The sequence below is a fragment of the Chamaea fasciata genome, unplaced genomic scaffold (genome assembly GCF_029207755.1).
Source record: "Chamaea fasciata isolate MVZ Bird 193981 ecotype frontalis unplaced genomic scaffold, bChaFas1.0.hap1 SCAF_22, whole genome shotgun sequence".
Taxonomy (NCBI): domain Eukaryota; kingdom Metazoa; phylum Chordata; class Aves; order Passeriformes; family Sylviidae; genus Chamaea; species Chamaea fasciata.
Genome location: NW_027094107.1, coordinates 4206848 through 4219428, shown reverse-complemented (window position 1 = coordinate 4219428; position 12581 = coordinate 4206848). Strand labels below are relative to the sequence as shown.

Here is a 12581-nt window from a genome sequence, read left to right as displayed (position 1 = left end):
AATACTCATATGTGTATTAGTCTCAGGAATAAAGTGACAGGGCTTTACATAAACCTATTACAGTATTTTGTTAGAGCATTTGGTATTATGGCAGATGGAACCAAAGCCAGTACTGGGGGACAAATGGTCTTGATTCACGTGAGGGCTGGAGAAATTATTGTGCTTTTCTGTTTGTGCCTAGTGCTGATGAGGTTCGCAGGAAATCCCTGGTCCTGAAGTTTCCTAAGCAGCAGCTTCCTCCAAAGAAGAAGCGTCGCGTAGGGACAACAGTGCACTGTGATTATCTCAATGTGAGTGAAGTGCTCCTGGGCTGATTGCAGCACCTCCATTCCTGTTTGTACCAACTGGCCAGGCCTTTAACTGCTCCTGTGCAACCTCCTCATGCCTGCCCAGAAAATTAATAAGCTAAATTGTCTGGGATTTCTGTGAGTAAATGTTCTGCATCGTGGAACTGCCTTCATTTTTCTGCCTCTCATTTCTTCAGCGTCCCCATAAATCCATCCACCGGAGGAGAACAGATCCCATGGTGACACTCTCATCCATCTTGGAGGGCATCATCAATGACATCAGGGATCTCCCCAATGTAAGTTTAAGCTATGACACCCAAATCCTGCATCTCGAGCAATATGTGTTGTAGACACCAGAATTTGGCTAGTTTTGTATGGACACCTGTTCAAAGCTCATATGTGATCTTTTAAATATTTTTTTCAACAAAACCAGCACAAGATGCCTGAAATGTAGCAGTGTGTAATGCTTTTATATATGTGGCACTGGAGAAGATTTGTGCTTCACTCTTTTCTGACCAGACTTTGCCAGAAACTTGCAAAATCAAAAGATTAAATGGAAGATTTGAGTAGACATGATGGTTTGAAAGTTCAGTTTCTTTACTTATGTGTTGCAATCGAAAATACCATCTGAGAATTCTCAGTGAGATTTTCTTTCTTACAATGGTATTAGAGAATAATGTGTAGAAGAAAGTGTTTGCCATCGTGGGGTTGAGCTTATTCTGTTATCCCTGGGGCTGTTAAGGAACTGTTCGTGTAAAGGTTTTATACATTAGTGCCCATTTAACTGTGGAGATTACACTGAGGTTAGCTGTGCTAGTACTGTGGTAATAAGCATTTGTTTCTTTTCCTCCTCAGACATACCCCTTTCACACGCCTGTAAATCCAAAAGTTGTCAAAGATTATTACAAGATCATTACCAGGCCCATGGATTTGCAGACCCTGCGTGAAAATGTCCGTAAGAGGCAGTACCCATCCCGGGAGGAGTTCAGGGAACACCTGGAGCTCATTGTGAAGAACAGTGCCACATACAATGGTAAAAACACAGGGAAATCCTGTTTCTGCTCGTACATTGTGCATGGATGAGCTGTGGAACTTTTAGAGTCAACAAAAGCAACGTAAAAGCAGAACAAATTCACTGCCAGATGGCAATAGTGAACATGTATTTTTCCAGATATACCTGAAAGATTATATTAATGTTAATGAACTAATTAATAAGTAAGAAAGAAGTGAATTCCAGCCTGTAGCAACAACGAAATGATGACTGTGATGTGGTAATTGAAGTTCAGTTATGGGTCTGTGTCTTGGGGTGACTCAATAACTGAAGACTTCTCCATGTTTCAAAGTCCTGCCCTCCTCCTTCATAGCTAACAAAACGTTGTTTTCAGTAGATTACTTTATTATGCTTTATTGAATGAATCTTTCAATGCAAATAGGAATAAATAGTTCACACCCTTTGAAGCCAAGTCCTTGGAGCACAGAGCTTTGAGTGCTCTTTGCTGTCATGATTTTGCATATTTTGATTCTTAGTCACAATAAACCTTTTCCCCCATTTGGGAAGGTCAGGAAACTAGTTTAAAAAAAAAAAAGAAAGAAAGCTAGTTTAAAATAAAAGCATAGATTCTGTGGTAGAGCATGTATCTGCTGGGGAAAAGTGCTGATTCAGTGGGGGTCAGCTTTATTCTGACTGCTGATAGAAAGGTCTTTGTCCAAAATATACTAATCTGACAGAAAAACCTCCTAGCTGCACTGAGTCTGTCTAGGCTGTGCAGCATTGAGGGTGACACTAACAGCATTGGGCTTGTGTCTTTGCTGCTTCCTTTATTATTTTGACACTTAAATCCCTGATTTATCCTAATAACTTGGATCCCTTTTTTTTTTTTTTTTGATAGTTCTGTTGCAAATGCTTGTATCCATGTCTGAGGAATCCTGAAATTATTTAAAGCTGTGGGTTTTTGAATATTCCTTAAATGTCCATCTTGCCTTCCTTACCAGTTCTGTTTCACTGACTGGACTAGGACAAGGAAACAGAAATTTCATTACTTATACTGTGAATATTTGGCTTGGAGGCCAGTCTGCCACAGGCACAGCTGCTTTACAAAGGCTTTTCAAACTTTACCAGAATGTATGCCAGAAATGGTATTTGCTACAAATAACTTCTTCTCATACAAAATGCATGCTGAACTTGAATAATTGTGTTATTGAGAATATACTTGAGTATATACTCCTAACTGTGGCAGAAATATTATCAGTGATGCTTTAGGAGTAAAGATAAATCATATTGTGACAGGGGCCTTTTTAATCAAGCTGCACTTGCTGTGTGTGTTTGCAGGGCCAAAGCACTCACTGACACAGATATCCCAGTCCATGCTCGACCTGTGTGATGAAAAGCTAAAAGAGGCAAGTTCTGTGAATGAGCTGTGGTCAGAATGGAGGGGGAGGGATGGTCGGGTGGTTGAAGACTGAGAGAAGAGGATGTGCATGAGCAAAACACGAGGTTTTAGGGAGAGTAGTAGAAGATTAAGGGAGTTCTTCCTCCTACCCCAGAAGGTATTTGAACTCTTACCATTTTAAACAGTTCCCATGGGAGTCTTTCTGAAAAAACCAGATGCTTATTTCTTACTCTAGTTACTTTATCTTGTCTGTAGGTTTATATTTTGACTATTATTTACAAGTGTTTTCATTAAGGTGAATGGGAGTCTCTCTGGGACAGAGTATCACGATAGCACAGTTATTAGTCTAGGATCAGCCACTGATGTTCCCTACTTCTATTGCAGAAAGAAGATAAACTGGCTCGATTAGAAAAAGCAATTAATCCTCTCCTGGATGATGATGATCAAGTGGCCTTTTCCTTCATTTTGGATAACATTGTGACTCAAAAGATGATGGCAGTTCCAGATGTACGTGGCTTGAGTGACTGTATGTGTGATGTGCAAAATATGCTGATCTTGTGGAGAAAACAGTGATATTAAATAGAAAAGTCTTCTGTAAAATTACTGTTTTGAATTATATGTTCTTACTGTTGAATAGATATCAACAGGCCTAAAAATCCAGCTGGTAGATCTTTTCTCTGTGTTCCTCCTGAACCTAAATGATTGGATTCGAGAGGTCTTATTATAAATACCTTAATACATTTGGAGTGTTAATCAGTTCTGGAGACTTGTTTTATGACATCTGTAGCTCAAACTGTAGAAAATTCGACACAGAACTTTCTAAACCTGTCTGTTTTCTTTTTTTTTTTTTTTTTTCCCTTCAGTCTTGGCCGTTTCACCATCCAGTTAACAAAAAGTTTGTTCCTGATTATTACAAGGTGATTGCAAATCCCATGGATCTGGAGACCATCCGCAAGGTGTGTAGCTTGAACTGAGCAGTCTTCTTGAGAGGTGTTTAGACTTGATCACTTACTGGGTGACAATTCTCTTCCAGAATATCTCCAAACACAAATACCAGAACAGGGAGACTTTCCTGGATGATGTTAACCTCATCCTTGCCAACAGCATTAAGTACAATGGTAGGTGGTGGAAATAAGGCTTCAGCTGCCTTTTGTACTTTATTTAATTCATCTGGGCACCTGTACTGCCAAAGTGTGTTGAAGCCTGAGGCAGTGAATCATGGACTTGATGATTGTTTTCCTTTCCTCAGGAAAAAGATGCTTAAACAGTGCTGTTTTCACTGTCACATGAAGCTTTATTACCATCTGGTGCAGAATGAGGCAGTTACATTTGGGGAGGATGTTCTGCTTGCTCAGTACACATCTCTGATCCAATGATTTGTTTCTGGGAATTTCCTTGAGACAGACAGGGCACAACCTGCGTCCTAAATCACACTTTTAATGCTGGAACAACCTGGTTGTGCTATTTTAGCCAAATGCAAGCCCTGCTTTGTATTTCTCCTTACATCAGAAGGTGTTGGGATTTAGGGGCCTGTGTAACCAAAACCTGTCTTGCTGTCTCGGCAGCTGGTATTGAAAAAACTTCAGAATGTATAAAGATATTTGTTTCTTACTACAGGGTCAGACAGCCAGTACACAAAAACAGCCCAGGAGATTGTCAACATCTGTTACCAGACTTTAGCTGAGGTATGTGGACAACTTTACTGGAATATTTACAGTTTGAATTTTCTTTTCTGCAATCTTAGCAAGCTTTTTTGTTCCTAGTATGACGAGCACCTGACTCAACTGGAGAGAGACATCTCCACTGCTAAGGAAGCAGCACTGGAGGAGGCAGATCTGGAAAGTCTTGATCCTATGACCCCTGGTCCCTACACTCCACAGGCAAGTGACCAAGCAAGGCTTTCACTTTCTTTCAGTTTCAATCTCCTGAGTGTTTGATCCCTATTTTCCTCTTTGTTTTGTGTTCTCCGTCTGTTTGCAGTTTGTCTTTTAGTAGAGTATCTTGGTGGATGGTGTGCAAACACTTGCTTTTTAAGAATAAATGTAAGAAACAGTTGTGATGCTTCAGAGAGTGAGATACCCAAGATAGACATTTCCCAAGCAAGCTGAAAAACTGGTCTAAAGATGAGCTGCGTACAGTCAGGAACAGCTGAGTGTTGGTTGGAAGGTTGAGGACAGTGCGAGTGTAGCATTTAGAAACCCTCAGAAGTCAAGCAGTGGGCAGGTAAGGAGGACATGAGGACAAAACGTGGATGTAGAGCAGAGAGGAATCCAGGGAGCTGTTGGGTCGTGGTATTGTTGGAAAGGCTCATTGCTGTGGGTATGAAACTGCCTAATATGGTCACCAAAGTCCAACTGTGCCCCATTGCTGGGATTCTTTACATCTCTTTGTTCCAGTTCTAGTGGAAAATAACATCTTTTAACCTTTATCATTATTTATAGCAGACAATTGTGTGTGTCAGGTGTTTTCTATGTGCTACACAGCAAGTTCATCCTGGGCTTCCTTTCAGTGTTTACAGTTTGGCAAAGATTTATAAGCTACTTGGCCTTTTTAAAAATAATTCTTATTATTTTGGGTTGTTTGGTTGTTTTTAAAAATATCAGTTAAAAACTTCCACCAGGAATGACAAGTTAATTCATGGAAACTAAAATTATCTGTGGAATTTGCCTAGAAAAGCAGGGAATGTCATCCTGGTGTCTGAGATGTGCCTTTTGTTTATTTGGAAAAGTTCATAGGTCCTGGGAAAGATCTTTGTGTTGATGATTGAATGATAAAATGCAAATGTTGTGGTATAGGAAGACAAACCAAAGCTTTCTTTGCCGTTGTTCATCCCAGTTGTAGACCAATAATTTTTTGATTCTGTGCAAGTCTGATGTAATTACGTCTGGAAAGTTGCATTTAATTTTAGCAAAGTCAGAGCAATGAAGAAGGGCTTGAAGTTCAGGAACAAATTAAGGTCTTATAAAGATTATTTCTAAGAGGAAAATGAGTTCAGAATTTGTTTAGGCAAGAAGTATATAAAGACTGTATGGCTGAGCCAGGATAGCAGGACACAGATGGGTTTGGGGCAATATTTAACACCCTCCCAGCCATCTCTCCCCACAAAAATACCCAAAATACAGCATTTTAGGAAGGTACAATGTGATTGCTAGAAATGATGATCAAATTCAACAGGCTGGGAATACTGAAACTGAGTATCATGGAAAAAGACCTTCCTGTCAATAGGAAGTATTGGGCTGAAAGAGAGACTTTGGAGATGAGTTATTGAAACTATTTGTTGACATGTTTCAAGAATTAAATGGAATCAGTGATGATCCCAATACATCAGAAAGTACGGGACAAAAATGCCATTCTCTCGTTTCTGATGGTTTCCTTCCCAAGAGCAGTTTACCTGGTCTGATTTTATTCCAAGTTGCTGATCAGATCACCTGAAGGCCATCCTTTCCCTCTGCTTCTTGGCTGGAGGTACAGTCCACTTCCCACACTCCCAAACGTGCCACAGATGGCAGGTCTGGTGGAGATTGCTTGGCTTTAGTTCCCTTTATCTTAAATGCAGTTGTGACAGCCAACATTTATCTCCCCATATGTCTCTTCAGAGGTTGGCCTCCAGGGTATAAAAAGCAAATACAGCTGAGAGCTGTCTGTGCTTTACACGTCTGTTTAAATTCTTAGGAAGCCTGTTTTACCTAATTTAAGAATTATTGCAGTTGCTCTTAAGACTATCAGTATCTTCATGATCTGAGAACTGTGTATTATAAGGGAATTTTATCAAAATCCTCATATGTAGTTCCTCCTTAACTCTTCAGAGGTCAGTCTGTGTGCAAACTGCAGGTTGGCTTTTGGAACACCTTATCTAAATCCACTTTTTCTTGCTTATGTCAAGACAGTGATTTACATAGAATTGATTAGAAGCTGAAGCTTTGCTGTTTCATATGGGTTAGACTTTTCCCAGTTCTGATTGGAGCATTTGGGGCTGCAACACCATTCCCACTGCAGGAAGTAAATGAAAAGGGCCACGCTGAGTCAGACCAAAGGTTGATGTAATCAAGTCTCCTGTCTCTGGCAGGGAACAGAAGTAGGTGGATGCAAACATGCAGTTTTCATTTTTACAGCAAACCCTCTCTACTTCTGGGAATTGGTTGTTCAGGCTCCCTTAAACCTGTATTGCACTTGGACCATTGTATTCATGAGGTGCAGAGAGGTCTATTCTCCATAAATTTATTGAATCCTTTTGGAGCCCATTTGTGATTTTGGCCTCTGTAGAATATCACTGTATAGAAGCCTAAGACTCCAGTCTTCTATTTTAAAATCTGCTATTTGGCAAACTTCAAAGCTGAGGTTTTGAGCCACTGCATTAACCCCATTTGTTCTTTAGGAATAATTAGCTCATTTTGATTAAACAGTGTGTAATAATATGAACATCATGCCAGAAAGATGCATTTAGTCCTGAAATCCCAGTCTTGCCTCTCAAGATACTGTTCCAGTCTCAGTTCAGTGCCTGAGAATGTTCTGTCTCCTGTTTCCACCTGTACTTTAGCCACCAGATTTGTATGATACCAGCACTTCCCTCAGTGTGTCCCATGGTGCTTCATTCTATCAAGATGAAAGCAATTTGTCTGCTATGGACACTCCCATCACTACCACAGGGAAGCGAGGAACTCAGGTCAGAATCCTCCATTTTCTCATCTGGTTGGGGAGTTGAGCAAATTACTAAAAGGAGGCAATGGCTTTGTAGAAAACAGGTGACAAAGAGCAGGTTTTCCAAGCAGAGAAGGGAATATCTTCCAAAAGTTACAATATTTTCTTCATTCTGACTGCTCTGATGCAAAAGTAAAAGCAAAAAAAAAAAATTTAAACAGCACTGGGAATTGAGACACTGCAAAACAAAGAACAGAGAATCAAAAGCTGCAAAAGAATCCGCCTAAGGCCAGAGAGTTGTTTGCTTCACTACTTCTGGAAGTAGAAACCTGGTGACTCATGCTACAGAGGGTTAATATGCAATCCCTTGTTAATTCTGAAGAGGGAAATGATGAAGGATATTGTACAGATTCAGAAGATCATAATTAGATTATTATGATCGCATCCAGTGACTGTTAGGAGCTTGGAAGAGATGGTTGCCACTGTAGATACCTGGTAGTTGTAAAAGGAAAAGAAAAAGCAGACAGGTTGAAGGGATTAAGTCATTATAAATGAACTTGTTACTGTAACCAGAGAATATTTTTCCTGAGTCTTTATTCTGTATTAAACAAAAAAAAAGAAATGTTGAAGGAGAGGGAATAGCAGAAGGATATGCAGTAATAGGACCATGAAAATAAATTACCAGGAGAATTAAGAAGGTGAGGAGCCACAAGACTGAAGGTGATACCAGAATGACTGGTGAGAGCTATTCTGAACGCAGCCAAACAGAGATTGGTTATGAATAGTTCTGTGTAGTATTGTGGCCATCTGTAGCTTTGTGAATGCCTTCTAGATTTGAAAGTCTTTAAGCTTTCTGTAGAAATTTATAGTCTTTGGGACAGAATCTTCATGTCCTCTTTATCTTGGACTCATGGCGCCTGTGGGAAGAACAGGAAGAGAAGGACAGGAAAAGATTTGAGGCAAATGCTGTATGCTTTTAAAATATATTATGAAAATAAGCACTTTTTTACAACCTAGTGCTATTTTCCAGAAATAACTTGTTAAACAAGGAACTCTGGTGCTGTAAGGCTGGAGATTCCCAATTCAAGGACGAGCACATCAGGTAGAAGTGTGTGGAGATTGTGGTTCCTGATCTTGCAATAAAGACAAAAAGTATCCTTGCTCTGAGAGTGATACACATATATTTTCCTTTCTGTCTTTCCCTTCCTGTACTCCCACACCCACCTCTGTGGCCCAGGTGCCCCTCACACCCCCTGGGTGATGTCCAGGAGTGCCTTCCTCAGTGCCGTTGCTGTTTGTGTTCCTCTCCAGATGCGCCAGGGGCGAGGTAGGCTGGGCGAGGAAGACTCTGACGTGGATATTGAAGGATTTGATGAGGATGATGATGGGAAGCCTAAGACTCCAGCCCCAGTGAGTATATTTACAGAAATCCCAGCCACAGTGTGTGTGCTGACTTGCAGGGTTGTCTGTTGTGTCTGCTGTCCTGGGACAGGCTCTGAAATGCAGTTTGGAAAAGTTAGCACTGTGAAATGAGGGAATACTTCAGAGTGGACAGAGTGAGAAATCTGGGATAGAAATGGCAGCATGCTGCTGGATCTTCACCATCCCTGTCTGTGTGACCCAGGAAGTTGAAGATGGAGATGGTGATCTTGCTGATGAAGAGGAAGGATCAGCCCAGCAGCCCCAGGCCAGTGTCCTCTATGAAGACTTGCTTATGTCTGATGGAGAGGATGATGATGATGGGAGTGATGAAGAGGGAGATAATCCTTTCTCGTGTAAGTGTCCTTTTCTGATTGTTCATTAACCCAGCTGATCTCATGCTTCCATCACAAAAACATGCAGTAGAGAGCAGAGACCAAAGGGGTGAGATGAGGAAAAGGGGTGAACACAAATGGGACTGAAAACAAAAGTGGAACAGGAATGCTGTAAGTACAGACACACATGAAAGCAGAGTTAGGACAAGATCTTGTTGATTGCATTTCATAAAGTGCAATATCACTGCAAATGGTTCTGAAAACACTGCGAGTATGATTTGGTATGCAGAGCCAGGAATGGGTCATTTAGTAAAAGTACATTTATTTTGATATGAAATAGGGTTATCAATGTTAAATGTAAAATGTTAATGTTAAAGCAATGTTGTCACAAACAGGAATAGGTGTACAGAGGTTATTCAGACTGTTTCTGTTTTAATACAAACTTATGCAGAAAAGCAAATAGTGGTATTTAGCAATGACTTATGAAAATTATTAGGAGGGATGAAGGGGGAATTTTTCAGAGTAGACAAGACATAAGGCCTTTTTGAGTAATGGTGGTAATGAGATTCCTTTGGAATGACATCAGAATTGGGAACTCAGTAGGGGGTGTCACCCCCCAGATACCTTTTCTGCTGCCTTGTGGAGACACTACTTTGTCAACATTCCCTGCAGTCAATATTACTGCCTTTAAACACAGACACAGTGGGTATGTAAGTGATGGATTTGTGACCAAACACTGGTTCATTACACAGCTATCCAGCTGAGTGAGAGTGGCAGTGACTCAGATGTGGAGCCCAATGCAGTGAGACCCAAACAACCTCATGTTCTTCAAGAGAACACCCGGATGGGCATGGACAATGAAGAAAGCATGATGTCCTATGAAGGAGATGGTGGGGAGACATCTCATGTTATGGAGGACAGCAATATCAGGTAATTAGAGCTGGGAATTCTGTTAAAATAATTCTCTTAAAGATTTTTGAAGTGTTCATCGAAAAACCTAAAAAATATCTTATATTTTTCTTAAAGTTATCTTGTGACTGTTCTTACTATTGCAACCATAGTTACCATTAATTCTTACTGACAGAAATTTGGGGTTGCAGTTAGATTTTCACTAATAAAAATATCAGTTAAATTAAAAAAAAAAAACAAAAAAAAAACACAACAAAAAAAACCCCTCACCTAGTTCTTTCTTTTAAGTTAGATGATTTCTTGTACACAGTCGTTTTTGATGGCAGGACAAAAAAGGGTTTTTACAAGCTATCTTAAACTACAAGATGCCTTTGAAGTTAAAAAGTGATTTAACAGATTAACTTTGCTTTTTCCCCTCTAAGAACAAGCATGTCCTGATTTGAATTGCAACTGCTTAGTTGAAGTCCAGAAGTATAGGAATATGTATATTCTGTATTTTGGAAGGTGTTCAATTCTTAGAAAAGTCAAAGTACAACGATATCAGCTTTATTTTTTTGCATTCGAGAGAACAGCAACCTACTCTCCCTTCTCCAGGCACTCTCTAGAGGATTTGATTCTCTGTTCTTCTTCTACTTGTGGAATTCAGTTTCTTAGTGCCATTATTGATATTTGCCTAATAAATCACAAGCATCGGAGCTGATAGGCAGCTGGGCTAGCAGGCAATGGTCAGTTCAGCCCAGGACTTTGACAAGAGTCTGCAGAAGTGCTAGAGAAGATGAGAATGAGCTGAAAACAGTTCTGCACTTTCTGTCTGCAGTGAAGGTGACAGAAGCTGCTCTTGGAGCAATCAGGTTTTCCTGCCTGGAGTGTATCAGAGCGGAGTGAAGATACTGGAATTGTTTCATTGGAGAACTGTTTTTTCTTTAGTTTCTGTTTTAAAAAGTTGGCCAGTGACAGAATTGAAATGCACAGCGGTTCCTAGTGTTCACAGGACTTCGAGCCAACTCTTAGAGCAGTTAAATACAGAACTGCTGGTATCAGCAGCTCATTTGAAATAATTTTCTTCTTTCTTCTAGTTATGGCAGCTATGAAGAGCCAGATCCAAAGTCCAACACAAGAGACACGAGTTTCAGCAGCATTGGAGGGTATGAGATCTCAGAAGAGGAGGAAGAGGAAGAACAGCAGCGCTCTGGGCCAAGTGTGTTAAGTCAGGTTCATCTGTCTGAGGATGAGGAGGACAGTGAGGACTTTCACTCCATTGCAGGAGACAGTGACCTGGACTCAGATGAATGAACTCCCTTCCCTGAGAGGATTATCATCCTGGGCCACTTTTGGCTCTTAAATTTCACTTGTCTCAGTTTGGTGTAAGGAACAGTGCAGTATGGGCTGTGTTAACAAGATCTTTTTTATTATTTTTAGATATAATATTTTAATTGTTTATAAAACGTTATATGAATGAGTGAATGGTGAAAAATAAGCTTTTGACAAGCGTGTCCTGCTGAAGCCTTGGCTTGTTGTAGTCTGTACTGGGTCCAGAATCCAGATACAGACTTGTATGGTTTGTTCTTCAGTCTTTATAGATGTAAAGTAATTCCTCAGAAATACTGGCCTGTTGGATACGTGCATGTCTGTCAGGAAAAATGCTTGCTCAGAATGAAATACTTGCTGTTGATGAACAACTGTAAGGCAATTTTCGTTTCATAAAGCAGAGCTTTTTCTCTGGGACCACAAATACAGTGTCTGATGTCTGACCCCTGAGTGGTTTTGGGAACTGCCTAGCTACTACCAATACTTCAGAAACAGCTGTTCTGCTTTTTCTGTAAGTTACAATTACTTCCAGAAACCAGACTTTGGTAATTTGAGCCTTTAGGATGGCTCACGATTCACGGGAGACTGCTAATTTTCAGAGCCCCGGGGAAGCTCCTGGAGACCTCTGGGGTTCTTTACGGAATCCTGGCGTATGGCAGACGGAGCTGCTGGAAACACAGCAGGAACGGGGATACAGACGCCTTTGCTGCTGTGTCTCTGTGCGCCGGTGGGGCCGGGACCCGGGGAATGAGGGCAGGCACAGGGTGAGCTCTACTGTCCCTGTGAGTGAGCTGCACTGCCCGGTGAGCTGTGCTGTTCGGGGACCGAGCTCTGGTGCCCCGGTGAGCTCTGCTGTCCCCGTGACTGAGCTGCACTGTCCGTGAGCTGTGGTGTTCGCTGACTGAGCTCTCCTGTCCCGCTGTTGGAGCTCCGGTGTCCCGGTGACTGAGCTCCGCTGTTTCAGCTCTCCTATCCCGCTATTTGAGCTCTCCTGTCCCGCTACTGAGCTTTGAGCTCCGCGGTTTCAGCTCTCCCGTCCCTCTGTTTGAGCTCTGCTGTCCCGCCGTCCCGGTGAGCGCCGGTTCCGCGGGGCCACGTGCGGGGGTACCGGGAGGTGGTGGCGCATGCGCAGTCCCGCCGCCTTTGGCGCAGCGCTGCGCGCGGAAGGATAACCTAGGATCGAAGCGCGCCGATCCCAGCGGCTCCCTCCGCCCGCCGTGTGGCAGCGCTGCCCGGCGCCGCCCGGACTCTTTTCCGCGGAGATAGTCCCGGCCGCGGCCATTCGGTACCGCCGC

The 12581-nt window shown here is 41.8% G+C and overlaps 1 protein-coding gene across 2 annotated transcripts in view; it reads left to right on the top strand.

Moving 5' to 3' along the window:
* Nucleotides 1-11703, top strand: part of TAF1 (TATA-box binding protein associated factor 1) — a 28859-nt gene extending 17156 nt beyond the window's left edge. Inside the window, exons 27-40 of one of the 2 annotated variants that reach the window (XM_066202702.1) lie at nucleotides 182-290; nucleotides 485-583; nucleotides 1143-1320; nucleotides 2617-2684; nucleotides 3062-3184; nucleotides 3541-3633; nucleotides 3711-3795; nucleotides 4295-4362; nucleotides 4441-4557; nucleotides 7215-7340; nucleotides 8627-8725; nucleotides 8940-9090; nucleotides 9822-9999; nucleotides 11055-11703. In XM_066202702.1, coding sequence (XP_066058799.1) covers nucleotides 182-290; nucleotides 485-583; nucleotides 1143-1320; nucleotides 2617-2684; nucleotides 3062-3184; nucleotides 3541-3633; nucleotides 3711-3795; nucleotides 4295-4362; nucleotides 4441-4557; nucleotides 7215-7340; nucleotides 8627-8725; nucleotides 8940-9090; nucleotides 9822-9999; nucleotides 11055-11271 — 1711 coding nt within the window. In that variant the 3' untranslated portion in view covers nucleotides 11272-11703. The remainder of the gene's footprint in view (nucleotides 1-181; nucleotides 291-484; nucleotides 584-1142; nucleotides 1321-2616; nucleotides 2685-3061; nucleotides 3185-3540; nucleotides 3634-3710; nucleotides 3796-4294; nucleotides 4363-4440; nucleotides 4558-7214; nucleotides 7341-8626; nucleotides 8726-8939; nucleotides 9091-9821; nucleotides 10000-11054) is intronic. The other variant, XM_066202703.1, reaches the window with a different exon arrangement.
* Nucleotides 11704-12581: the final 878 nt, after the last annotated feature.